Source organism: Alternaria conjuncta, assembly GCF_024043145.1.
Source record: "Alternaria conjuncta strain BMP 0040 chromosome Unknown scaffold_8, whole genome shotgun sequence".
In the NCBI taxonomy this organism is placed as follows: domain Eukaryota; kingdom Fungi; phylum Ascomycota; class Dothideomycetes; order Pleosporales; family Pleosporaceae; genus Alternaria; species Alternaria conjuncta.
The window spans coordinates 1,659,801-1,685,298 of NW_026250097.1; the positions used below are offsets into that span (position 1 = coordinate 1,659,801).

Consider the following 25,498-nt stretch of genomic DNA (forward strand, 5'->3'; position numbering starts at 1 on the left):
CTTCGATTAAACACACACGATGTTCTCCGTGGCCTCAAGACAAGTCGCCCGATGCGCTGTGCGGCAGCAATGCCGTGCCTTCAGCTCAACTCCTTCTGTCGGTGCTGCCGCTGAGGTCAAGAAGCTGGGTGTTATTGGAGCAGGCCAGATGGTATGCATCAATACACCAACTCTACAGCTGTCAATCTAACATGTTCAGGGCCTCGGAATAGCTCTTGTAGCAGCACAGAGGGCCTCAGTACCGGTCCGGTTGATTGACAACTCCCAAGCATCAATCGACAAAGGCCTGAAGTTTGCGGACAAGCTCCTTGAAAAAGATGTCGGAAAGGGCAGGATCTCGAAAGATGACGCCGCCGCAACAAGAGAGCGATTGACGTCCAGCACATCGATGGACGATCTGTCAGACGTCGACTTCGTTATCGAGGCCGTACCAGAGATCCCAGACCTAAAGCACAAGATCTTTTCGCAACTCGCGCAAATCTGCCCATCGCACGCCATCCTAGCTACCAACACCTCGTCCATATCGATTACCAAGATTGCGGCGAGCACTACCACCGACCCAACAGATCTCTCGGCTTCATCACGCGTCATCAGCACACACTTCATGAACCCAGTACCCATCCAGAAGGGCGTCGAGATCATCACCGGCCTCCAGACCTCGCAAGCTACCGTCGAAACCGCAATCGCGTTTTGTGAGAAGATGGGAAAAATACCGTCCAAGTCCGCCGACAGCCCCGGTTTCCTTGCAAACCGTATCCTCATGCCGTACATCAACGAGGCCGTCATATGCCTAGAGACAGGTGTAGGCGCCAAGGAGGACATTGACAGCATCATGAAGAACGGAACGAATGTACCTATGGGCCCACTGCAACTAGCGGACTTCATCGGCATTGACACTTGCCTAGCGATCATGCAGGTCTTGTACCACGACACGGGTGATTCCAAGTACAGACCCGCAGTGCTGCTCAAGAAGATGGTCGATGCAGGATGGCTAGGAAAGAAGAGTGGCAAAGGATTTTACGATTACTAGAAGAAATAATATGAAAACGCAGACACTATCGCACACAATCGCATACCCGTGTTCCTAAGTCATGCCCTGCAACCCGTCGCGCCCATGACATAACCTGAAGGTGCTCTCCATCAAATCTCATAAGCCCTCACCCCCTACCCTACTAACCATCGAACATCATCCTCCGAGAAATCACCCATATAGTCACCCATGTTCGGGATCTCTGTCTTCATCGAAGGTCCACCGCTAATCTCCATCTCATCCTCATCGCGCGCACCCATCAGCGGCACCGCCGCTCTCGCCAAACACATAAGCTCACGCTCCATCTCCTCCTCCTCTTCCCTCCCAGTACAAACAGCCCAAGTCCCCTTCCCCCACAACTTCTCCTTCAACCAAGCCATCTTCCCCCTCTTCACATCATCCTCTTCCATCTCCGCCTTCAACCCAGTCCCAAATTCCAGCTCGCCCCTCTCCCCTCTCTCTTCGTCCTCCATCTCCACGCCACTGAGTCCCAAATCACCCATGTCTTCACACTTGTGGATGAGCGGCGTAACACCCAATTTCGCCAACTCCAGAAAGTGGGAGTTGCGCATGTTATTTCTGGCTTTCTGCGCGGTGGGGAAATAGTAGGTTTTATTGACTGGTGTGCGTAGTTGTGCTCGTGTTCTGAAATGTTTGAAGAAGGGCTTCTTCTTCTTCTGCGCGGCGCTGGTGTTTGGCGGCAGCTGTGGGAGTGATTGGGGTGTTGGGAGGTATTGGGTTTTGGCATGGTTTTGCGTGGGTGGGTGGATGGTGAGGCGGCATCCACGCTTGGGCTTCTTTGGTGATGGTGTTTTGGGGGGGTGGATGATTAGCCGGCATTTACGTTTGGGCTTCGCGGCTGATGGGGTGATAGGTGGTGATGCTTCCTCACTCATTTGAGGAGGCGAGTTTGCGACCATGCGGTTAGGCGAGAGGAAGTGCTTCATGATGCTTGATTTTACGGTTTTTGTGTTGGTGTTGGATGGTTTAGTTGGGATTCAACTTTCTTTGCGGAATTTTGATGTGGAGGTTTGGTGTGATGGTATGGTCTTTGGAAGTGGACATGGATATAATTTATTTATACTGCTAGCTCGGTATAAAATATGTGAGCGCGCATGGAAACCAAGGTGCGCACATGGTAAGCGGATCTAGTCATAGCAGTACCATAGTTGCATTGCTGAGATATTACATTTCTTGCCATATACATCCTACACCACTGGTCAAATCGCCAAAGTGGATACTGTTATACAAGAACCATATCAGGTACCATAGTTGCATCACGTGAATACTACAGTATCTGCCATACACAATTTTTATCAGTGGTCACAAATGTCAAAGTGGACCCAATGTGTGATCAAGTACCACAGTTGCCTTGACTAGTCTACATTTTTCTACCCGAACACCGCCAATCAGCCAAACCCTTAAAACAATCGCAATACTTCCCAGCCGCAATCGTCGCAGTCACTGAGCCCAAACGCCGTACTCCTCAAAACAAATGCCGCAGTCCCCAACCCAATGTCGTAATATGCTCGCCTCGGAGCTCATCGCCGCACCCTGACTCATTCATTACACTCCACTCTGCCCAGTGGACTCCGCAAACCGATCCGTCTTCGCCTCCCCCCAATCAGGCAAATTTTTGTCTTTGCCTTGACGTTACTTCTTGATCTCCTCGACTTTCAGGAACAACCATCGACTTGCGCTTGAGACTTTTGCGGTCACGAGGTTTTCCATTTGACGAGAAAGCTTCCTTCGCTAATTCTTTCGCGTACGCACTTTCCGTGATTTTCCTGTTTGGCTCCAAAAGTGCGGAAATTCTGACTTCTTCGCGGTGCTCAGCTTGTATTTGACTGAGTGACTTCGGCAGCTTTTGTGCCGGTTGAAGTGGGAGCGTCGCGAGTAAAGCGTCGACACGGGCGGACCTGCTGATTGGCGGTCTGATGATGTTGTCTGACGGTGCTGCAGTTCCGTCGGTGTAATGCCTCATAAGCTTATTGTTGTAGGCAGCGTTGATTTCTTTTAGCTGAGGCGGAGGCCTTTGAAGGTTGGGTACCCAGCGTTTTGCAGCGGCTTTTCGGATCTTGAGCTTGCGCTCTTCCTCTTTGGAGATGTCTCGCTGAGGTATTTCGAGCTTCAGACCCATTGTAGACTTGTCTGGTGAGGACTGTGTTAAAAACTGAACACCCTGCAGTCTACGTTGACGTTGTGTCACCTACTTTACACGCTTTTGACTTGATGTAGTCTGCAGACCTGTTCAGTTTTAAAACTCCCTTTGTGTAAGGTGGGTGTCTCGATTGGTGAGGCGCTGCGGGAGAGGTAAGCGAGTGTTGTAAGGAACCTCGAGTCTAGACACTGTGAGTAGGAGACTAGGAGTCTTATACCGATATTTGCGCACACTTAGCTTAGAGGTTAGCGAGACTTGTGCGGAGCGTGAGCATGAGGTAATTGGGGTTTTCCAGGCAGCGAATTGAAGTTTGTAGGTTTACAACGAAATGACACATCTTGACCACCCGTGACCTACATCCTTCTCATACTGCCGGCTACCACACAGAAATCGTAGGACATGCTTGCAGTATACCAATGCTAGTCTCCTTCACCGTTACTCCTCCTCACTTTCATCCTCGTCTCTCACCTTCTCGCAGCCACAAGGCCACAAGTGGGCGACGGCATAGCCAGGGTACTTCTTCGTGAACTCATCGTACCAAATTTGCCATGCATCCCATGTAGCCTTGGTCTCAAGGTCGATTGTTATCCCCTGGTTCGGCTTTGGATAGTGTGGGAACTGCTCGTAAACCGTGCTGCGGAAATTCTTGAACTCCGACCACTTGAGATAGTCGTCTGGTTCAAACTGATGGCCCACGCCCGTGAGCCGGTCGTTGTCGGCTTGGAAGTCACCTTTACGTCCGTGATTTCCTTCTTTCAGATATGGGACGGAAGGAGATTGGTGGGTCTTGGTAGCTCGATGTGGTACTAGGTAGCGTGTTAGCGAGGTGTGCTGTATGGAGCAAGCGGAGTGAACAGCCGAGATGATTCATGTTTGGACCGCCCCCGGAGGTATTCAGATGACTGTAAAGAAGTGCGCGGCCAATGGAACAACCCGCATCGTATCAGTAGTATCCAAAGACAAGCTGTTACTTACTTGTGGTCTCATGGAAGTATGTCTCGCCCTTGCGATAACCTTGGCCGGATGTCGCTGTGAGCACGCGATCCTCATTACGTCCGCGAATGATTATCGAAGAGCGGTCGGGATCTAAAGGATCCATACCAGTGGCCTGCATGAAAGCATCTTGGCGGGATCCTTTGGCGTTATATACCGATGTTTGTCTTTCCGTTTGCGAAAGCGTTGGTATGGTGTAGTCGACTAGGGTGCCTGTGATCTCATCCTCAGCCGAATGTCCGGTATTTGTAGCAGCCGTGTTTGTTAGTGCGTCACGCTTCTGAAGCTTCGCGTGTGGCCGGCCGTCCGGTGGCTCATCAGGTGCGCTCCTCTTCCGGTGACTAGATTTACGGGAGGTACTACTGTCTTTGATCGTATTTGGCGAGTCATGTTTTTTGTTGACGGGTGTAGAGGGTTTATTGGCCTTTGCTGGTGTTCTAATACTGGAAGATGTCGGAGTGGTGGGGGCCGGGATTAAAACGGCGTCATCATCAGTATCATCGGCTTCTTCTTCTTCATCTGCGACTTAGACTGTCAGTATACCTGCGCGCATTAAATGCGATGGGAAAGAAACCTACTAGATAATGTCGACTTCGGGTTGCGTCCAAGAGCAAGTGTCTCCTTCTCTTCGATCCAATTCGCCAGCCTTGATTTTGCTAGTCCCTCGTCCTTCAGCTCTTGCCTCTTCTCCGCGCCTGCATACTGCTCTACAATGTCAAGTAAGTCGTCCACGCTGTACTTGAGCAGACCCTTGGACAAGCGAGCGTACGGCCTCTTTTTGTTGCCCAAGCCGTCTTTGTTGTACAGTGGAATCCTCAAGCCGTTCGCCTCGTAGAACCTGGCCCCAGAAGCCCGCGTCGGGGTGGAAGGTGTAGCTGGGGTCGCACTTTTGGCCCTTCCCCTCGCAGTTGGTACAGTAGTACTCTTCTGCTTTGAAGGACTGCTCGCATGGGATTGAGGAGCTTTTTTCTTACCCTTTCCTTTGCCTTTCCTCGGCGTAGCCAAAGTCATGGCGCGCGCGACTTCGTTGTCGTCGATAATGTTCGTTCGGTCCATGGTGTCGCTGAGTTAGATGGTAGCTGCAATCCCTGAAGATGTGCGAAACACTGGAGGAGATAGAATGAGAAATCAAGCAATGTGAGATTAGTTGAGGGGCGACAATCTACGTTTGTCTCGAACTCCATTCACAATGAGGTGAAGGCCGTGAATACACCGCAAAAAAGCCTGAGCTCCGCACATTACACACCTTCACTTTCGAATCGACCAGATACCGCGCGCTCATAGTGCCCCTGAACAACCAATGAGCGGGTGTTCATATGAAGAAGCGCGCAGTGTTCTAAGTGACTGGCACAGAGGACTTGCCTTATGTGGGCCATCCGAGTACAAAGCGATTGATAGACGTGACCAAACGGTGATCCTGAAAGCTGGCGAGACTACAAAGAAATCGCGTTGACACAGTGCGACGATTGGAAATACCCAAAATCGAAGTACACACTTTCAAAGTGTGTATCGATATTCTGAAGCTCGGGTAGCTTGCATGTCGAATGTCAGCCTTGGTCTAAGTGTATTGCAACCATGGTGCTCAGTAGCTTGCGTGATAATCTGCTCTTTTTCTCGTGCTGTCTGCCACGTTCCGGTAGGAACATTACGTCGAAGTGTTGACAGAACATGGGATGAGCACCATGTACTCACGCTCTCCTTTCATTGACACTATTTTTATTCCGCCCTACCTGCTGAGTCCAGAATTTGCAGATGCTCCGCGGCGGGCGAAGCAATCCGTAGTTCCCAAGGAAAAGAAGTAACGGAAAATAAAGGAATCGAAATATGGAGCAGTGACACGAGTTAGTGTACAGACTTTGATGAATTCGCTAGAGCGTTTGATGCATCACCGCAGTACCGTGTTTGTTGGTGGAGGCTGACGATTTGGTGTGGCACGTCTTTTCCGTGGACATACTGCCGATGTAGTGTAGATGACCAGCATCGCCCGTATTTATAACCATAGACCAGGGCATGTTGCGATGGAAAGTCATAATCTGGAGTTGGGACGTCTCGCATCGCAGAGTCGAAGCTGGCAAAGAGTTGCGGTCGGCGTGCCACGTGAGACGAGGCGGAACCGACCGCCGATCTAAAGGAGCCGAGGCATACCCGCCTCCAGCTTTCGGATCGTCATTTCGCGACTCTCCAGTTCCATCACCAACTTCGACCTGCGCGTGCTACCGGCATTGCGTATCGTGCAGTCAATATGGTCCGCGAGGATATAATACAGTCGGCGGTGTCTTGTAGGTTGACGCACGACACGTTCTACGCGACGACACTAACAGCCGCCAGTCCTCCAGGACCCGTCCGTTGCCAGCGCGCCCCTTGAGAAGCGCATCGCCTTTCTCCAATCCAAGAACCTCACACAAGAAGAAGTCGATGTCTCGCTCGCGCGTGCAGCCGAAGACCCCAGTTATGCTTCATCGCCTCCACCCCAGACATCCGCAGTAGCCAGCAATGCGTACAGACCACCACCGGCAGCCCCGTATGGGAGCTATCCTCCCCAACAATACTGGCAACCGCCTCCGCCGCCCCCGGAGTAAGCATAGAGACTATCCACATCCGGTTCCGATGCTGACAGATACAGACCGCCGAAACGCGACTGGCGCGACTACTTCATCATGGCAACCGTCATGGGCGGTGTAGGATACGGCCTCTACTTCACAGCGAAACGATACGTCCTACCCCTGATACAGCCACCTACACAACCTCAGCTGGAGCAAGACAAGGCTTCAGTCGACGAATCCTTCAAGCGCGCGTTCGATCTCCTCGAGCAACTCAACACCGACACAACCGCTCTCAAGGCATCGGAAGAGGCACGGACAACAAGACTGGATGACGCGCTTGGTGAGGTGGAGAGTGTCCTGACGAGCCTCAAGGAGTCGTCGAAGAGACAGGGAGACGACAACAGACGTATCGAGGATGACGTCCGCGGCTTGAGGGACTTAATTCCGAAGGCACTGGACTCACAGAAGGAGTCCACCGACAAGAGGCTGCAGGAGCTGTCAACTGAGCTGAAGAGCCTGAAGACGTTGATTGGCAACAGGATGAGCTCTCCGGCACCACCACGCCCACAGAGCACCTCGGGCTACTACGGACAAGCGCAGTCGCAGTCGCAGACACCCAACACAAACGGCACACCCGCTGCTTCGGCATCGACACCACAGCCGTCCTCTACTCCTGCGCCCAGTGAGCAGACCAACGGCACGAGCGCTACCGAGACCCAGACCAATGGTACCGCTGCACCTGCGCCCGCTCCCAGCCCTGCGACCGAGAAGCCTCTGCCTGCGTACGGTAGGCCGTCGCCGGGACGCGCTGCTATCCCAGCATGGCAAATGGCTGCCGCGAAGAAGACCGAGGAGGCGAAGAAGGACACGAGCGAGAGCGGAACTGCGGTCGATGCCGGCGCCAGTGCGTAGTATGATCGTCGCTGTATTATCTGAAGAACGTTGTGCATCTTTGGCGTAGTTATTCTGCTATGTATTATTTGGATAGGGACAAACTCATGGTTACGCTTTGAAAATCATAATTCCTGTGGAATGCAATGTAACGCTTTGGAAATGCTGCGTGCTATTTGCGACGATGGATTATCCTACAATAGGCTAGGGTTCTGCGTATATTCACCCTTGACCTACCTAGAGCACGACTGCGGATGCACACAATGTCAGCGCCCAGTTATCGCTGAAAATGAATGCATGTGCATCTCAAATGCGACGATGTGGTTGCTCAGATGCTCGTATCCCTACCCCTAACACAGGCTAAGTCGCTTCCGGGCCAACGTGATGTCGTGACGTCGCGATGTCGCGTTTCGCGTCAATGCTCCCACCTAACGTCGCCCAGCCATCTCAAAACAAACTTCCAGCCTCCAGCGTCATCGACATTGCACAGAAACCGATATCTCATGCACGATCGATCTCGCCAATCTGTAGCTCAGACAAGAGGCTCCACACTCCCCTGACGCTACGCTTGTGTTGACGTCGACTGTCACCCTCTTTCGGCTGCAGGTGCGATGTTAGCTCTGGGTCCATGGGCTATCGTGCTGTCCCTTGCATGACGGGTGTCCAGTCCCCGTAGCTTTGTGGAGGCATGACGCAGTCTAGGGAACGTTCTGACAGACAATATTGACGTCTGCGTAGCTTCGCATAGCATCAATCGCATCGTAGAAACACTGGCGCACTGTCAGTCATGTAGAAAGAGAAGGAATTGTGAAGGGCTGCATTGCATTCGTTGCATTGGCCTGCGGCACCACCACCGCAGTATGACGCGGCGACTCTCACGTCTGCTAGTCATTGCATCGCATGCTCCGACAAGCGCAATCAGCTCCCGCCTCTAGGAAGGGACCCGCTTCCCGGATCACCATACGCCTATACCCTTTCCAGTGCACATCAATCCAATGCTGGTATGGTGCTTTGTGGAGGTCAGTATGGCATTCTGGACTATGCGGTCATACATGTGATCGCGGTATGGGATCTAGATCGCGGCCCTGCCTCCCTATTGTTTCGAACACCATGTTGCATCAGAGGCTTGAGAGGACATGGTTGACACCATGACGTAGCATCTCTGTTCACATCGTCTACATAAGGAGGTAATCCCATCTGCTCTGTTCTATATCAACACATCATCACATCTCAATCAATTACTCTCGTCTTCAACACTTCCACCACTACATCCACTACCCAAACCAACAACATCGACACCATCATCATGAGCTCCAGCGAGATCCCCAACGGCAACGCCATGGACAACGACTACAAGTCCCGTACCGGCCAGAACGAGATCCCCGTTCAGAACGACGAGGCGCCTGTTGAGGCGACCGAGTACACTAACGGTGGTGACTCTGATGCACAGCTGGGTATGTATCTCAACAAACATTACCGATTTAGATAATTCTAACACCAATCAGAGCGCGATGAGAAGGACGCCATCGACAAGAGCAACATCCTCGATGAGCGCACACGTGGTGCTACGAAGAAGTCTGGCACTTACACCGAGCCTGGTGATGAGGAGGGTCTTGGTGCCGCTGCCGATGGCTCTGACGGTACTTCTGCTACCCGCTAGAGAGTATATCTTGGAAGAATGTGTAGGAAGTTAATAGCGTGTTTGCATCAATTTGATATCCCATTTATTTGAACCATATCCTCATTTCCATACTTGTGCAGGCCATCTTTGTTATTCTCTCTTCCGAACGCTGTTGAATGGCTAACACTAGCAACTGAAATCTGCATGTAGCGTTGTATCATACGCATACCTTCCATCACAAGCGTACTTTGACGAAATCTGCAAGATGACATTTTAGCATGCTGCCCATTGTACATTGAACCTTTCCTGACTTTACGCGCCTGCCTATTCTGGATATTTGACCAGCACCGTGTTGACCCTTCCCAGCAAGCATCTTTACTCTCGTCATATCTCGAGATGCCTTCCCCTACTATACCCGAACAACCCAATCGAAATGTTCGCTTTCACTTTCACCACCTCACACGCAGGGTCTTCCCGCATGGTCTTAGCTCAGCTGCCGTTTGCTGTGGGGTCATATATGGATCGAAGGTCACTTGCGATCACCACCAAACTGCCTGATGGTCATAAAGGAATAACTTTGTGACATAACTGCGCTGATTCTGTGACTTGGCGCTGTCGCTTTCTCATTCTGCATCTGCGATTGTCGCGACGCTGTTGTGACATCACGTAACAACCCACCGCCAACGCACACGATTACCCGTTTGAGCAGGCGCAACGATGGCGGGGAGAGGAAATGCAAAGACTATCGCGAATGGTAAGTTCCTAAGTTCCGTCGAGCGAGTATGATGGAGCGATCGCTACTTCCTGAAGTAGTGACCAAGCTTGGTCGAGCCCGCTTACAGCACAAGATCTCTATACTGATCGTATCCCAGAGCGCGCAGCCCGAATTAAAGCTACCAAACAGCGCGTCTTCATCTCTGGACTCAAGGGCGACCACACGCTCGAAACAGGCGTCGCGTACCACTACCGAGGCCACTTCATCTACGCCTATCCCGTTGGTAACCCGATCGAGCCAGTGCCATTCTCGACCAAAAAGGGCATCAATATCGTAGGGGTCGTTACAGATCAAGCACCGCTCTACGATTCCAAGAAACCGGATCTCGTCCTTGAGAGCACTGTTGCTGCTTTGCAGAGGTCTTGTGTTCACGAGTGGGAATGGCAGAAGGAGCAGGAGGAGATCAAGAAGCAAGAGACGAAGAAGGCGCTTGAAGAAGAGAAAGCTGGGGAGAAGAATAAGGAAAGCAAGGTTGAGACTGAGACTGCAAAAGGCAGCGCAAAGGACATTGATGCTGCTGTAACCCCCAAGGCAAGCGCGCAGGACCTGTTACCCAGTCAGGCCCCTTCACGTGTCCCGTCCTTCACGACACTGCTAGTACCCTCGCAAGTATCTTCAAACATCGGCTCACGATCCACTTCTCGCTCTCGACCAGCACCGACTCACCACACTTCATCCTCCTCAACCAACGTCCCACGCATCGGCACGGTCGAAGCTCCTCCAACCACCACCGACTCTTCACAAAGTTTCTTCCCAGCAACAAGCTACACACCGCACGACCGCGGCCACTACCTCGCCTACTCCGCCCCCGGCTCCCGCAACGCCTCGGTAGACAACACGCCCTTCGTCTCACGCCCCGTATCGCCAACCCACCAGCACGGTCTCAGCATCCGCAACGGCCAAAACCATACCTCACTCCGACCCATAGCGAGCACCTCGCGTCTGAACCAACTTCTAGCCCAAGAAGGAATCCGGCGATCACTAAGCCCCCTCGCAGATGTTGCCGAAGCTGGAAGTGGAACTGCGCCTCACCACGCTCCACAATGGCAAGAAGAAGATATGGTAGCCAACCTCTCCGTGTCACAAGGCTGGATGGATCCCTCCGACATTTCCGCTTTCGTAGAAACTGTGTCTCGTCGACCTATTCCTTCGCCATCTCGACTCTCGTCACGCTCGCACACACCAAGTAGGTTTCGGAGTCGCAGTCCACGAGATGTTTCGCCTGATGATGGCGGTGGGAGTGGTCTGTATCTCCATGGTCTAGGTCATCCGGATGTGATTCGTGAGTCGAGGGCCCAGACTAGGGAGAATAGTCCGTTCCGTGCACCTGACTATCGGTCGAAAGAGAGTGCGGTGTATTTGAGGGGTTTGGCGCAGCGGGATTATGAGACGGGTGATACGGGGTATGAGTTGAATGCTCCTGCTAGACAGGAGGGTGGTGGACATCCTGCGAGCAGTGTTCAATCATCGAGGGCGCAGACCCCCATCGGACAGGCACCCGTCGGTTTACGTGGAGGCTCAGGTCAGCAGCGCGACACCACACCGGCATTCACCTTCCCACCGGCCCGTGCACCAGATACATCTTCTTTTCCCGCGTTCATGGACCCTGTTCCATCTCCCAGCTACATCGTCCAGGCCGAGAAGAAACCGCTAAACACCGGTCGACCTCGCGCCGCTTCGAAAGCCCTGAACGAAGCGTACAACGCCGCGAACCCATCTTCAACACCTCGGCCTATCTTCTCGTTCCCTTCACCTAACGAGCAGACGGAAGGCAACGAAACCAGTGTCGATGCTGATGTAGGTGCTGATACCGAGAACGCAGTCTTCACCGCCCGTTGTCCTATCCACACCGAGTCGTGCAACGGCCAGGACGTAGTGCATACACACATAACGGAGCGTGCTAGGAACGGCGCCGGGTTCAAAGATTTGTTTCCGACGATCGAGTGTGAGGATGGGAGGGTGATGGTGGATTGGGCGAGGATGAAGGATGAGGAGATGGAGAAGCTGAAGGCGTGATAGGAGTTAGCTGAAGGGGATCAGCAGACTACTCTGATATGGAAACGGAAAGTATGGAAGGAAGGAGTGATTGATGTGGTAATGGAATGGAACACATGTGGAAGGGAAAACACATTGTACGATACATACACAGACACACAAGCGAGATGAAAACTGGATAAGTAGCAGGCCATGTACGGACCCCAATTCAGTATAGAAATACAGCAAAGAAACAGACACCGACAACGTGAGGAAAGGAAGAACAACCGTTGTGATACCGACCCAAAGAAACGGCCTGCTGAAACTTTTCCTTCCTCATAAACACGACGCTCTCCTGGGTATCTCTACTGTTTCAACAATACACTCCCCCGTGACACCCCGCTAACGCCTCGATACGGACTGACTAGATTGTTCGGTAACGCATGCTGCTTTTCGTGTGAGGCGAGTTTACTCGTCGGCCGGGACGGCCTTCTTGCGGCCCCTGTATACAATTAGTCATGAACATACTCGTGTCTCGTTCGATGAAACGTACCTCTTCTGGGGAACCTTCTTAGGCGCGGGAGCTTCCTCCTCGACGTCACTGTCGGCCTCGGGCTCCACTTTGGCTGCTGCGGCCTTCTTGCCTCGGGCCTTCTTGGGAGCCGGGGCATCCTCAGCCATATCCTCGTCTTCGTCTACCGGCTCTTGCTTGGGCGCAGCCTTCTTGCCGCGGGCCTTCTTGGGGGCAGGGGCCTCGTCCTCGCTGTCGTTGTACTTGGGAGCGTTCTTGGTCCTGCCGCTGGCACGAGCCTTCTTGGCCGGAGGAGCTGCCTCTTCCTCGCCGCCGTCTTCTTCCTCAGCGACCTCTTTCTTGGCTGGCCGACCACGCTTCTTTGGGGCGGGAGCTGGCGCATCCTCCTCCTCTTCATCCTTGACCTTCTTGGCTTTGGGACCGCGCTTCTTCGGGGCTGGCGCAGGCGCGTCCTCCTCGTCTTCGTCTTTGACGGCGTTCTTCTTGCCCTTGGCTGCGGGCTTCTTCTTAGGTTTCTCGTCCGCGTCATCGCCGTCGTCGTCGTCGGCCTTTTTGGCTTTCTTCGCTCGAGGCTTCTTAGCGCCTGGTCGGTTATATTCAACATCCTCAGGCTAACGATGATATTAGTAAAGCTGAGTCTGAGTATTTCGTAGAGATGGTGTGAAGACACTTACATGCGTGCAGTCTGCATCTGGGATATGGCCGTTCTCTAGCGCGAACTTGACCGACTCCTGGAACTCTGCAGGCAACTCGTCGTAGCCGTCGACCATGTCAGTGTCGCCTCCGGACACCTCGATCAGGTTCTCGATCTGCTTGGGCGTAACGCAGCCCCTAGACAGATCAGTAGATATACTGGCAGACAGACCACAGAAATCCTTACCAGTGACGGTATTGCCAGCTGACATGCTCATGGATGGTGACCTGAACCGCAAAGCGGAACTGGCCCTTTGTGATCTTTGAGCCAGCTTCCTTGCATTCCTTGACTTGACAGCCGGCGCGGTTGTTAGGGGAGACCTCTGATGTATGGTTAGTATTGTCCTGATTGGCGTAAAACAGTATATCCTTCATGAGATAGGTAGACGGTTGGCTGCGTAGAACTTGGGTTCATTCAGTACTTACCGACACGATAGACACCCATAGTCGCGGTATGTCAGTGTGCTGTGTGGTTGGTAGAGGTTGAGCTGCAATAATTTGCGAACACGCGCGGAAGTCGTCGCTTATGTATACGAACGTCTTAGGCTGCGACGGTCAATGTGTCCAGTCTTGGTTCAACTGCTGGAAATGTCGCGAAATGTTTGCGCGGGTCGACGCGTGAGGTCACTGGGGGGGCGCTAGTGGCAGGCAGCCTGGAGCTCGGGCGCTGATCCCTGTCCGTCACTTTAGCGCGTCTCGGATCTGGAGAGTGCAGTTCGTCATGATCCCAGTCGGAAAAAGTCAAGACATGCCGCTGGCACGAGCATTCACCCTCACCCCTCGCCCGCCACCCCTCAATGAGCGCTGCGCATACATGTTTTCGCAGCGCCCTCTCACAGGCTTTCCGTCCGAACCCTCGTGGAATCGCTGCGCCCTGTTCCGTCGCCGCCTTCCTCGTTCCCGCCCTCGGTAGACGCTCCAAGCGCACCTTCACATCTGGGAAACGCCGCCCCGCAGACGCCCAGTCACAAACTCAGCTTTCGACACAAGATGGAGAAGATGTGATTGTCCCAGTATATCCGCCCAAGCCCAAGGAACGCATCCACTCATGCATACCCTACCCACCTCGAGAGGTCCGTGATGATGTCAACACATGGCTCGCTGCCATTGAGCCATTCCTTCCGAACTACTTGCGGCAAGAGACCGATGGGAACCCAGAGAAGCCGATAACGTCACTCGACCTCGCTCTTTTCATCAACAAGGCCCAGGACGCCTCTGTGGACATTCTGAGCTACCTTGGTTTGGAGGCGGGGAAATGGCCAACGGTCATCTGGATGGTCAGGAAGCTCACGGAGGACGGGAAAGGCTCGAACGATCTCACTGAGCATCTCGAGCAGTATGCAAACGCCGTGTTACAAGGAGAAGAGCACCGGCCTCTGAAAGAGCTGACTGAAGGTCCTATGCGCCTCCAACGAACCTTTCCGAATCGCAAGCTGCAGCGTACCCTAGACGCTGTAACATCCGCTCCAGAGTCGATCCGATATCCGCATGTTCCTATTAAGCGAGCCCTTGGACAGTTGTGGAGGAGCCTAGGGCACATGATATTGTCAGCTGCGGAGCAAGACCGTGGCGGGCAGGAGACTGTCATGCCCCGTGTCTTGGAGATGATTGCCTACCTGCACCATCTGGGTTTCATGCCTGACTCAGTCTATACATATCGAAATCCTCTCGATAAGCATGCACTTCAACAGCCTCCGACCCTTCACATGCTTTCGACTAAGATCTTGACAGCCCTGTCTGACGCCACCTGGAATGCTCACGAAGCTTCCGTAAAGACCGCCAAGGATCGCGCGAATGCCCACTACTTCCTCGGTCATGAAATACCTGGGTCCCGCTACAAGGTTCAGGTCACAGAGGTGGCTCCGGAGCTATGGCTAGAGCTTTGTTTGTGGTCATGCTTACACGGGGGTTGGACACTCGATGGTGCTTATATCCTGGAGAAAATGGCAGCCAAGCAAGGAGACCACAGCTGGGCGCTTATCAGCTGGAGGGAGATCATGGAAGCAGAGCAACGGAAAACACCAGCACCACCAAGTCCGTGGAACTTGGTTCCGATGAGCGGGAATGCTTTGCCACGTGCAGAAGACCGCGCCCGAACCCGAAGGACTATAAGCAGCGAAGTCGTTACGGCTTTTGTCGATGGGCTTGTCAACCATATGCGACTGGGAGTTGGAGCTCGTGGTGCTACACCAGAGAGCCTAGTCGCTTCTATCAAGACCTTGAAGGACTTCTTAGACAGGAACAACCTAAGTCTCGGTTCCTCAGCTTGGGATTCTATCATGGTCCGGCTTATCGAGTCGGGCGGCTTCGTACCAGAGAAGCGACCAGAGTTACTCTTGCGCATCTTTGAGCTGGCTCCAGGGTTTGGCACTGAGGTAGGCGCTGCCAACGCGTCTGCTTCGTCAAGTACCGAAGTACCCTACTTTTTTGAGCCAACTACTATCCCACTCAGCATGCTACATCGGGCCATGCGTGCTTTCATCAATAACGGTGACATTCAGGGAGCATTGACGACATTGTCCATGCTTCAACAGCATACCGATGACAACAAACAAAAGTCTGTACAGGAGTTCTTCGAAATCCTTCGAAGTAGTCCGCAGCTACGACAAGACGAGCCGTTCACAAGCCATCTTCCGCCGGTTGAGTTCCCAGCTTTCGAAAACAAGATTCCTATACCTCTCCTTGCGCGGTTGCTGGATTTGGTTACCGAGTCGAAGATGTACGATGTGGGCCGTTGGCTGCTGTTTTCCGATGATCTGGACGGTCCCATTATCGGTCGCGAGTTGCACAGTCATCGTGACATGTCCGCGTCCGTCGTTCGCTTTGGCACAATGGCTGGGGAGAACGAACTCGTCTTGGACGTAATCAAAAGCGCTGGAACTTGGAACGAGAAGCACCAGCAGCAGCGTATGCCGGCTGAAATCTTGATAGCCTTGCTGTGTTCTCAGATCAAGCTTCAGAACTGGGATACCATCAGAGGCATGCAAAAGTATGTGGAAGAGGCATCTACGTTCAGGCCGCGACCTATCATCATCTCAAGCTTTGCTGCAGAACTTCTTCGAACCTCAAATGGTCCCCAGGAAGCCAAGATACGCGCTCAGGAATGCTTCACTGGACTGCTATTTGCATGGGAGCAGATGATACTTAGCAACATCCGCGAGGAATTGTACTGCACACTGTCCATACTCTCAACTGTAGATGATGAGTGGAAAGATTACTGCGCCCGGTTCCTTTCATTCTCATCCCGTCAAGCGGTCAATCTTTCCACAGATGACTTCAACCGCGTACTAAGCGGTGTGCTCGACGGATACGGCAGTGCCAAGGGCAAAGAGATCGTCGAGATATGGTGTCACCAGTCACGCGAGGTTTTTTCGCCCTACAGAGCGCCTGGTGGATTACCCACCATGCCACAATATCGCGTCACCAAGAGCAAAGAATACGAAGATCGACCAGAAGACATTGAGATTGTCCAGGATGGTGGCGCCACGCTCATCCTACAGGGGCGAATCCACCCTAACCGACAGACGATCTGGGCCATCATTCGGAAGGTCCAAAACGAGGTGGAGCTCGAGGAAGGACGTGGCAAGGGGTTATCAAAGGCCACGCGTGCAGAACTGCACGATACGCTCAAGTGGGCTGCGCAGATGCTCTACAATCTAGGCTTCGATCACGAGGATATCATTCGTGGTCTAGGCAATCTCGCACCGCTTGCCAAGCTTGAGGCTCCTGCCTCGCCTAAAGATATCTTCAACGTCGAAGGCGCCGAGCCGATACAGGGAGAGAACACGTGAGCTGCTTTCTGCCGCATTGACCAATCGCAACTGCACCGTAACCGGCTCACTTGTCCTTCCAGGGACAGAGAGCAGCTAAACGTTTGAAGTCCGCTATTCCGGCCACTTGCATATAGCCTACCGGACTCTTGTACATACATACATTTGCGTAATGCTACCTCGAAGAAGAATGGGCCGGAAGATGATGACATCTAAAAGTATGGGGACCCCTTGTCAATTTACCCCGTTGAAGAAAGTGAAGATATGTTGCGCGTGATCCAGATTTTCCGACCACAAACCCTGAGTGTGTTCGTCGCTTCTAGGCTCCACCGGTACTCCACCCTGTACCAAGCAGAGCCATGTCAACGGCGGCTCGGCCAGACCGACCTTTGGGCATCTGCTGGTTTGACCGACAACGTTGCAGTCAACAACCCAACAAAAGGAAATGTTGTCTTTTGATAACGGGCCTCTCTGCACCTACGGAAATCGACTAGATGGTGTGCAGCTGCAATAGCTAGCGTCTGGGGTATACTTGGGTGGTTAGACCAATGAAAAACCTGCTTTGCATGTATGTCCTCCGTATGTAGGTGTCCGCGGGCCAATGAGGAGCGCCCGACAGCCAATAGAAGTATATGCACATATGACATGTTGAAGATCGTGCAGTAAGCTCGAGAAAGAAAGTCTAGGGTGGGTGGGGGAGGCAGCCGGGAGGTGTGGAGGCGGTGGAAGTCTCTTCTCTACATGTCTTCTGTATTCGGGCGTAAGCTCACAGTAGAACTTGGGCGTACCCAAGTATGTACATGAAGTTTGGCATCTTATGTAATAGTCGTAATTATCGTCGGCCGCAACCACACGGCGCAGTTTTGACACCTTCAAAATTCGGATATACGTGGATGCCTGCCAACAAAATGCTTACCCTTCAGGTACATGTGCGGACGCCTAATAGCCAATGAAGAGCATATGCACATGTGACTTGTCGAAGATCTGGGTATTGAATCCTAGCTCCGGGCTCGAAGAAACTCGACCCAACCGGAACGCAGTGGATCGGCCCACCAATGCACCCCGAGCAAGGTAAAGCTCAGCCTCACAAAAAAAAAGTTGACGCAAAAGTTAACGCAAGGTGTCCAAAACAAACAAAGCGGTTCAGCGGAGAAGGCTCCATAGTCATTGCACGGAAGAGGAAGATCAGAGCAGGCCCTGGAGGTAATTAATTCACATGTGCGATAGACAGACGAGTGTCTCAGGGACAGACACCTGCATTGTGACAAGCAGGAGCGGCCCGCAAGTTGCTGTACCTTTACTGTTTGAGGCGCCGGCTACGTTTGCACCTCTTCACCGCTTCTTTGCCAGCGGGCGCCAACGTCAATACCAGCCCAGTGCGTATCGATATGGGTGCATCTGGAGGGGCACAATGCCGGGCGACGTCAAGCGTACTCCAGTTTTGGCAGATCACGATCGCATCGCGAGGTCGGGGTCGCGTAGGCGCAAATTTCGCGTTGATGGGTTTGCTAGGGCGGATATTAAAGATGACGATGCAAGGAGAAGACGGGCAGCGGTAATCTACTCTCTGCGTCGTGCTGTTCGTCGCAGCGTGTGCAAACCCGGGGCCTGCGTCTTACAGCCAACCAATAGGCTGAAGCCGTTACCGTGTATTAGCCCCGTGTTGCCTCATCGCTGCACGCACTGCGCACGTCCAAGTTAGTTTCAGTGGGGTTAGTTCGGCGAGAAACCAAAATTTCCTGGTGAGGGGCACGCGACAGGCGTTGGAGGACTGCGCTGGAGAGGCAATTGAAGAAGAAATTACGAGATACGTTGCGCTAGGTGTATAGAGCACCATGTCTTTGGCTGACTTGCATGTCGCATCGTGGCCGTTCATTGGTGCTGGATATGGAGTCATCGCTGCGCGCAAGGAACTAGACGCTCGGACTGCGATTCTACGCTAGTGCCGAACTAAAACTTATCAACATATTCTCTCACTCGCCCGCATTCTCTCTCCACACCAGCCCAAAGACGTTCAAGTCACACAGAAACATACCAGAAACACACAATAACCACATTCATACCCCTACCATCGTCGAGACAATGCCGCAGGCACTCGCTGAGCTCTAAACTCCTGGTGCAGCCCGCCCATGGGCTGCATCAGCCCGACAGCTCACGGAATTTCAACCTCTACGACGATACCAATACTACGACTGCGTGCAGTATCCCCTGCGCAATCTCGTCTCAACCAATTGGCAATCGTCTGGCCTGCGCCGCAAAACACCATCATTGTCATTACTACTTGCTCAACGCTTGAAGATCGACGAAACACCAAGGGCTCAGCATAGTTCGCCAGCCCTTCCCCTCAGTACACCAAAGATCCAGCCGACGAACGCTATCACCCCTCACGATTCCATATTCCGACCGGCCACTCACTCCGGCACCACCCCGACTTGTAATTATCACCCGCGACCCTTCACCACGCCTCCATCACTACAAAGACGAACCTCAAAGACATAACCGACCATGGCTCACCACACGCACGCTCGGTCGCCTACTCTCGGTGGACATAACAACCAAGACCGCAAACTCGTACACGAGACCACTACAAACACCAACGGCAGTGACCAGCGCTCTGCCTCGCCAGACACAGTCGTAGGCAGCACACCCCGTACTCAAGGACGCGGCGGTGACCAGTCGGCTACCGAAGGTGCCGCGGAAGAAGACGACGAAGAGGACAGTAGCACTGCCAAAGACATCGAGCTTGACGACGAGACGGATGCGGATGTACCGGCCATGCCCTACAGCTATCGTAGGGGAGGCAAGGGCAAGGGAAAGCGCCCTTCTATCCGCGTCGAGCCTGCAGATGACGACGAGTCTCACGCCGAAGACGATGAGAACGAAACAGTGCTCATGCCCAACAAGCACCCGGTAAACCAGCTACTAATGAGTAACAAGAAGCGCACCTTTAGCAATCTCTCGAGCACATCAGTGCTATTTGGTGACGATTCCACAGACCAAGAGTCGTTTCCCCGCCGCAAGCTGGCTAGGAAACTAAGCGCCGCCTCTAGCATACCGCTGTTAACCTACAAAGAGGACGACGAACCCCAAGTAAGCTATGAAAACGCTATTGAGAGCGACGATGAAGACTACAGCGGCGTCAATCTCGTCCCTGACGATGACGAGTCCGACATGGAGATGATGGAGCAACAAGAAGAGAGCTACATCCTCCAAGAAGAGCAACAAGCTACTACCCTTCTCAATGAGTATCGTGATGCTCGACGACTCAGTCTTGAGAGTTGTTTGAGCGACAACATCTTCGATGTCACTGTCCCATTAGACGATACGTTCATGGCAAGTCTTCCCGACTATGGGTTCACTCCCTTCTTCGAGCCAGATGCTCTCCCTGCATCACCTGTTCCTATGGCCAAGAGAAAGTTTTCAGACGGCTCAGCCAAGCGCGTCCGCTTTGACGATGACGTTCAAGTATCAGATAGTTCCAGTTCGGAATCTTCAGAGCTCGACAGCAGTGTCTTTCCTGATCTCTTCATGGACCAAGACAAGATCCCTCCCAGTTTGCATCAACTTCTTGAGATGGACTACGATGATGACAACGGAGACATGGCTTCTCCGCAGTCCGACGCCTCGTTCTGGGACTTTGAGCAGGGCGAGTCGCGCATCACTCAAGTCGATAACTCGGAAGAATCCGATGGCGAGTCATCTGGCGAATCCAGTGGCTATGAGTGTATGGTAGTGCCCTATAATTGCTTTTACTCAATGACTAACGTTTCTCATCAGCTGACATTGGTGACACCACTGACGAGGAAGACTTTGGTACCGACATACTACCGCGCACTCCTAAGCACTCTGTTCTACAGCGACCGGTCTCAGCACCTGGCTCACGCGCTGCAACACCCAAGCCGTTTCAACGAAGCTCTCGTCCGATTGGCCGCCAAATTCCGCCGACTCGCGGCGTCTTCATCCACGACGAGTCTGACCAAGCCATTGCTGTCACTAACAGGTCGACCAAGGCTGTTGCATTCTACCGTCCACGCACGGTACTGATTCCGTGGATTCCTATGACCGATTACCAGAGTAGTACGAGCGGTACTGTCAACAACAGTCCTCGGAACTCCATTGCTCAACTCAACGCCTCCGACAGCGAGAACAGCAATGAAGTCTTCAACAACAACCTCAACACTGATATCATGCTTACTGGCATATTTGGGTCTGCTTCGGGCAACGACTTTGCTTTTGGAAACGAAAGCATTGGTCCCCCGGAGGCATTCTATCCCTTCGTAAGCATTTCTTCCAACGGTAACATGGGCCTCGTTGACGAAGATGAGGAGGGTTCTTCGAGTGATGAATACGATGAGGACCTCAACCTCGCCGACTTTTTGGAGATTGACACCGACGATACCGATGGAGATGAGTTCGACGATGAGTTCGACTTTACTGATGTGCCGGCTACACCGGCAAGCTCTAGCATGCCACATCCTGGCTCCACCCCAGCGGCACCTTCCTCTGTCACGCCCAACGCACGCGCACGGGCTACATCAGACCTTATGCTTCAGCACTTCGACCGTGGCGTCGTTACCGCTTTCCGCAGCAACCAGAACCGTTACCGCGATGTTGCTTCTCTGCCATCGGATCCTGCAGCGCGCGCCTCCGTTTCCCGCCCGGTTCGATCTGGCAAGTCCGCTGAGGCTCTGATAACTCCTCTACGGAAGCGTACTCGATCAAACAGAGTAGCCAAGTCGCCTTTGAAGAACGGCACGACTATGAACCGTAGCTCACCCCTCTCCGGTGTCACCAAGGCTACATCACGGTTACAAAAGTCGGTCATGGGCTCTCCCACCAAACCCCATGGACCTCCTAAGATGGGTAAATTCTCTTGAGTGTGTCACCACTCCACAACCCGACGTGCGGAAGATCGGAAGATGGAACGACGAGTGTCTGGATGGAAGCATCAGTAGTCTTCCACGGGGATGTGCCGACGACTTTACGATACCCACGACCTTTTGTCTTCTAGCTGTTTCAGCGGCTATGTTGTTATTACGCACGTTACATGCACTTGCATATTTCTCAAAAGTCCTTGGATCTTTGTTAGACGGTCCCGGATAAAAGTTGAGCGAGGTGCCTGGCAATAGAGCGGAACTTTCCATGCGGCAACGCGACGGCATCGTCCGGCTAGTGCAGCCCTATTTGCGTCTTCACGAATTTTCTTTGTTTGGTCGGAGCGTTTTGGTTAAGTACACTGTGTTTCTACGTTGATCTTCGCTGTTCGTCTTGTTGCTTTCTTCAAATGAGCTAAAGGTTTTCTGGGATGATACCACGTGTTTGCGAGTACGATCTGTATGGGTTCTGCTTCCTCTGGCGTTTGGGTTCACGGTTTGGCAGACTGTTGACCTAATGGCGTTGAGGTCGATAGATGGCTCACAGTCACATCGCATTCGGGTCTCTTATGTATTTGGATTTGAATCGGACGGATGTATCGTGTAGGATTATCGGCATGGCAAGGGTAGTTTTTTGCTTAATCTAAATGTGTTCATCAACTTCATCGTGAAATAACATGTGATCTGCAACAGTATTTGATGTGCCTCTAGATCTTCAGGCGACTCCCGGCTCCGTTACAGGTTCATCCTTCTGTTCCTGCATATGATGGCGCAATCATGGCGGGATGTCAGGATGCTGGCCGGGATGCTTAGCGTGGTGCGTCGTCTGTGCGCACCCTACGTCACACCCCGGCCCAGCTCCTCCTGCATGTGAAGATCGACGCGCTCGACATGCCAACACCAAGCCATGTAGCCAGCCGTGTCCACAAAACTGCGATGGAGAAACTCAAAGATGACTTTCGCGAGGATAGGTCACTTCTTCAGATCGCAACAGTAAGACGCCCACCCCACGACGCGCGCCATCGCGTTCTGCTACAGCGAGTCCTGCACACATCCCACACGCATGCTCACCAGTACCTAGGACGCCTTACTCCTACCCCTCCGCATAGCGACGTCGCCAGCCCTACTGCGAACCTACCTCCGCACGGTCCTCCTCTTCATCACCTCGACCATCCTCTTCGCATTCGCAGTCGTCGCATACTCGTCCTTCTACTACAACTACATACCCGTGCGTGGCATCTCCGTACCCGTATACCTGCAATTCGACCACGGTCCGATAATACCCTATGCGAACGCGCAGACAAATGGCGTACCGACTGGAAAGCCTGCTAAATGGCCGTATGGCCTCGCCAACATACCCGGCCTGGTGGACCGCCAGAAGTATGATGTCGTCGTCGAGATGGAAGTACCGCGTAGCGATACAAACCTGAAAGCGGGGAACTGGATGGTGGGGTTGGAGTTCCGGGGTCCTACAACGATCGGTCAGGGTGTCAAGCATCTACTCGGATGGGATGAGGAATGGAGTGTCGAAGACCACAGTCAAGGCGGTACACCCGGTGCCACGGCGGAGAAGGTCGTCACAGAAGGTGCCACAAGTGAAACACCTACCGTACTAGCCAGAAGTCGGAGACCAGTTCTCTTGACATATCGAAGCCGGATACTCGAGATCATCTACAGGCTCATGCGGCTGCCACTGTATCTTATCGGCTGGCACACGGAGTCCGAACACATCGAGATCAGCATGATGGAATCAGTCATGTTCGAACCGGGATACCGCAACATACCATCTTCGCTCCGCTTAGAAATACGATCGAAACTCCCCCTCGAAGTCTACCGCGCCAGCGTACGCATCAGCGCCAGGTTAGAAGGATTCCGCTGGTTGATGTACCGATACTGGCTCACCAGCGCCATAGTCGGCATCCTCACATTCTGGGGCATGGAAATGGCTGTCTTGCTCTTCACATGGGGTATTTTTACCCTGCTCTTCAGCAGTCCCAGTTCCAATCCCGCAGCGCACGATGACGCGCAACATCGGAAAATCAAGAAAGAAGAAGGCGAACCCTTCCCCAAACTCGAAAACGGAGACAACACAGAACCAGGCACACCGTACAGCGACACTAGTCGTACTTTCCCCACTCTACCCTCTCAACAACCGCTCTCGTATAGCTCGCCCAGTCCGAAAGAAGAACGGGGAGAGCCTAGGCTGGAAGATATTCCTACGAGAGAGGAACAGGAGGCTGATGATGAAGAGGATGATGATTTTATTTTGGAAGAGCCGGTGCCGAGGGGGGTGGAGAGGGAGGGCGTGTTTACGGATTCGGGGATTGGGACGAGTTTGGAGAGTAGTGTTGAGAGGGGGTTGGCGAGACGGAGGAGTGGGAGGGGGAGTGCTGGTGGGAAGGACAAGGATGGGGGTTAGTTGCCGGTGGGGGGTAATGGTAATGGTAGCGGTGGTGGGAGGGGGATTAGGAGGGTGAGGAGATGTAGGGCTTGTGAGGCGAAGGGTGTGAAGAAGGTGCGGTAAGGGAGTGTGCGTGCTGTGGTAGGGGTTGTGTTGTAGGTGATATGTCCATTCCTCTGTATTCATGCTATCTCTGTCCCCTGAGTACCTCCCACTATTACCCATCATTCTGCATCAATGCCCTTGGCCCCCCTCATGACACACACAGCCTCTCTCAAATCTCCTTATACACCGGTACAATTCCCTCAGGACACATTGGAATCTATAATCATAACCCGTTAGTCTTCCCTCCCTCATCGCAGAAAGAAACTCCCCTTTAGAACCACAAACAAGACGGAAAGCAAAGAAGAAAAATAACAAAACTTACATATTGGTTATTATTACACCACCTCGCACACAGATTAGGCATTTCAGCTCCTCCCTCTTCTGGAAAGTTTCTCCATAACGGGTCGCAGATGTTGTCGCATTGGAACAGGGAGCAGTAGGGTGTTGGCATGGAAAGTCTGGGTGGCGGTAGTACTCGAGCTACGTCCTTGCGTTGGTTTGGGTTGGTGTGGTTTTGAGGGAGACCAGGGAGGATGGGGGTGCGATTGGTAGGTGGGGGACTGGTGCCGATGGCGCAGAGGGGGAGCTTTTGGCATGTTAGTATTATAATTCTTCTATTTTGTTTCCTGGTGGAGAAGCTTAAATGGTAGTTGAACTTACATCTTTGTCCCCCTGGCATAATGCATCACACATCTCTAGACTAGACAAACAAGCGGATTTGCAGTTTACAAGCGAACACGGAGTACCGGATATGCTGCTGTGCTTTTCGGCTTGTAAGGCGGTTGGGCGGGCGGAAACGGCAAGGAGGTTGAGGAGGAGGGTGGAGATTGTGAGCTTCATCTTGGTGGTTGTTTGTGTAGTTGGTAAGTTGGTGGGATGGTGAGGGTTTGTTGAAGTTTCTTTGGGAAAATTGAAAGTCGGTCAAATTAGTCGAGTTTGGAATGTTTGGTGTGGAAGGAAGAGAGAAGCATGCGTGGGTTTATATAACTCTTCAGCAACTCAAGACCAAATTTTAATGTTCATGAACCTGATGGAGTATCGTGCCACTTACATAGGTAACTTTGGTTAAGTGAGTTAGCTTCCTGGATCTTACTATTATTTGCGACAAGAAGTTGTATCAATGTTTGTTCTATTG

The 25,498-nt window shown here is 52.7% G+C and overlaps 11 protein-coding genes across 11 annotated transcripts; 7 read left to right on the forward strand and 4 right to left on the reverse strand.

Annotated features, from left to right (window-relative positions):
* Window positions 1–19: 19 nt before the first annotated feature.
* On the forward strand, window positions 20–1,030 carry J4E85_006362 (uncharacterized protein; the record flags this gene model as incomplete). The annotated part of the gene is made up of 2 exons (XM_051470601.1): window positions 20–151; window positions 200–1,030. 2 exons carry the CDS (start codon window positions 20–22, stop codon window positions 1,028–1,030), a joined length of 963 nt encoding a protein of 320 aa, XP_051326089.1.
* A 134-nt stretch (window positions 1,031–1,164) lies between these two features.
* On the reverse strand, window positions 1,165–1,977 carry J4E85_006363 (uncharacterized protein; the record flags this gene model as incomplete). Its single annotated transcript, XM_051470602.1, has 1 exon — window positions 1,165–1,977. The coding sequence occupies one exon, from the start codon at window positions 1,975–1,977 to the stop codon at window positions 1,165–1,167; it is 813 nt and encodes a 270-aa protein (XP_051326090.1).
* A 677-nt stretch (window positions 1,978–2,654) lies between these two features.
* On the reverse strand, window positions 2,655–3,170 carry J4E85_006364 (uncharacterized protein; the record flags this gene model as incomplete). The annotated part of the gene is made up of 1 exon (XM_051470603.1): window positions 2,655–3,170. The coding sequence occupies one exon, from the start codon at window positions 3,168–3,170 to the stop codon at window positions 2,655–2,657; it is 516 nt and encodes a 171-aa protein (XP_051326091.1).
* Window positions 3,171–3,626: 456 nt separating this feature from the next.
* On the reverse strand, window positions 3,627–5,240 carry J4E85_006365 (uncharacterized protein; the record flags this gene model as incomplete). Its single annotated transcript, XM_051470604.1, has 3 exons — window positions 3,627–3,997; window positions 4,167–4,709; window positions 4,763–5,240. 3 exons carry the CDS (start codon window positions 5,238–5,240, stop codon window positions 3,627–3,629), a joined length of 1,392 nt encoding a protein of 463 aa, XP_051326092.1.
* Window positions 5,241–6,426: 1,186 nt separating this feature from the next.
* J4E85_006366 (uncharacterized protein) lies at window positions 6,427–7,639 on the forward strand (the record flags this gene model as incomplete). Its single annotated transcript, XM_051470605.1, has 3 exons — window positions 6,427–6,463; window positions 6,513–6,759; window positions 6,808–7,639. The coding sequence occupies 3 exons, from the start codon at window positions 6,427–6,429 to the stop codon at window positions 7,637–7,639; spliced, it is 1,116 nt and encodes a 371-aa protein (XP_051326093.1).
* Window positions 7,640–8,924: 1,285 nt separating this feature from the next.
* J4E85_006367 (uncharacterized protein) lies at window positions 8,925–9,278 on the forward strand (the record flags this gene model as incomplete). The annotated part of the gene is made up of 2 exons (XM_051470606.1): window positions 8,925–9,072; window positions 9,124–9,278. The coding sequence occupies 2 exons, from the start codon at window positions 8,925–8,927 to the stop codon at window positions 9,276–9,278; spliced, it is 303 nt and encodes a 100-aa protein (XP_051326094.1).
* Window positions 9,279–9,956: 678 nt separating this feature from the next.
* J4E85_006368 (uncharacterized protein) lies at window positions 9,957–12,030 on the forward strand (the record flags this gene model as incomplete). Its single annotated transcript, XM_051470607.1, has 2 exons — window positions 9,957–9,993; window positions 10,121–12,030. The coding sequence occupies 2 exons, from the start codon at window positions 9,957–9,959 to the stop codon at window positions 12,028–12,030; spliced, it is 1,947 nt and encodes a 648-aa protein (XP_051326095.1).
* A 426-nt stretch (window positions 12,031–12,456) lies between these two features.
* Window positions 12,457–13,658, reverse strand: J4E85_006369 (uncharacterized protein; the record flags this gene model as incomplete). Its single annotated transcript, XM_051470608.1, has 5 exons — window positions 12,457–12,490; window positions 12,542–13,131; window positions 13,195–13,351; window positions 13,401–13,536; window positions 13,640–13,658. 5 exons carry the CDS (start codon window positions 13,656–13,658, stop codon window positions 12,457–12,459), a joined length of 936 nt encoding a protein of 311 aa, XP_051326096.1.
* A 352-nt stretch (window positions 13,659–14,010) lies between these two features.
* On the forward strand, window positions 14,011–17,004 carry J4E85_006370 (uncharacterized protein; the record flags this gene model as incomplete). Its single annotated transcript, XM_051470609.1, has 1 exon — window positions 14,011–17,004. The coding sequence occupies one exon, from the start codon at window positions 14,011–14,013 to the stop codon at window positions 17,002–17,004; it is 2,994 nt and encodes a 997-aa protein (XP_051326097.1).
* Window positions 17,005–19,488: 2,484 nt separating this feature from the next.
* J4E85_006371 (uncharacterized protein) lies at window positions 19,489–21,860 on the forward strand (the record flags this gene model as incomplete). The annotated part of the gene is made up of 2 exons (XM_051470610.1): window positions 19,489–20,707; window positions 20,761–21,860. The coding sequence occupies 2 exons, from the start codon at window positions 19,489–19,491 to the stop codon at window positions 21,858–21,860; spliced, it is 2,319 nt and encodes a 772-aa protein (XP_051326098.1).
* A 933-nt stretch (window positions 21,861–22,793) lies between these two features.
* On the forward strand, window positions 22,794–24,276 carry J4E85_006372 (uncharacterized protein; the record flags this gene model as incomplete). The annotated part of the gene is made up of 2 exons (XM_051470611.1): window positions 22,794–22,850; window positions 22,939–24,276. 2 exons carry the CDS (start codon window positions 22,794–22,796, stop codon window positions 24,274–24,276), a joined length of 1,395 nt encoding a protein of 464 aa, XP_051326099.1.
* Between the last annotated feature and the right edge of the window lie 1,222 nt (window positions 24,277–25,498).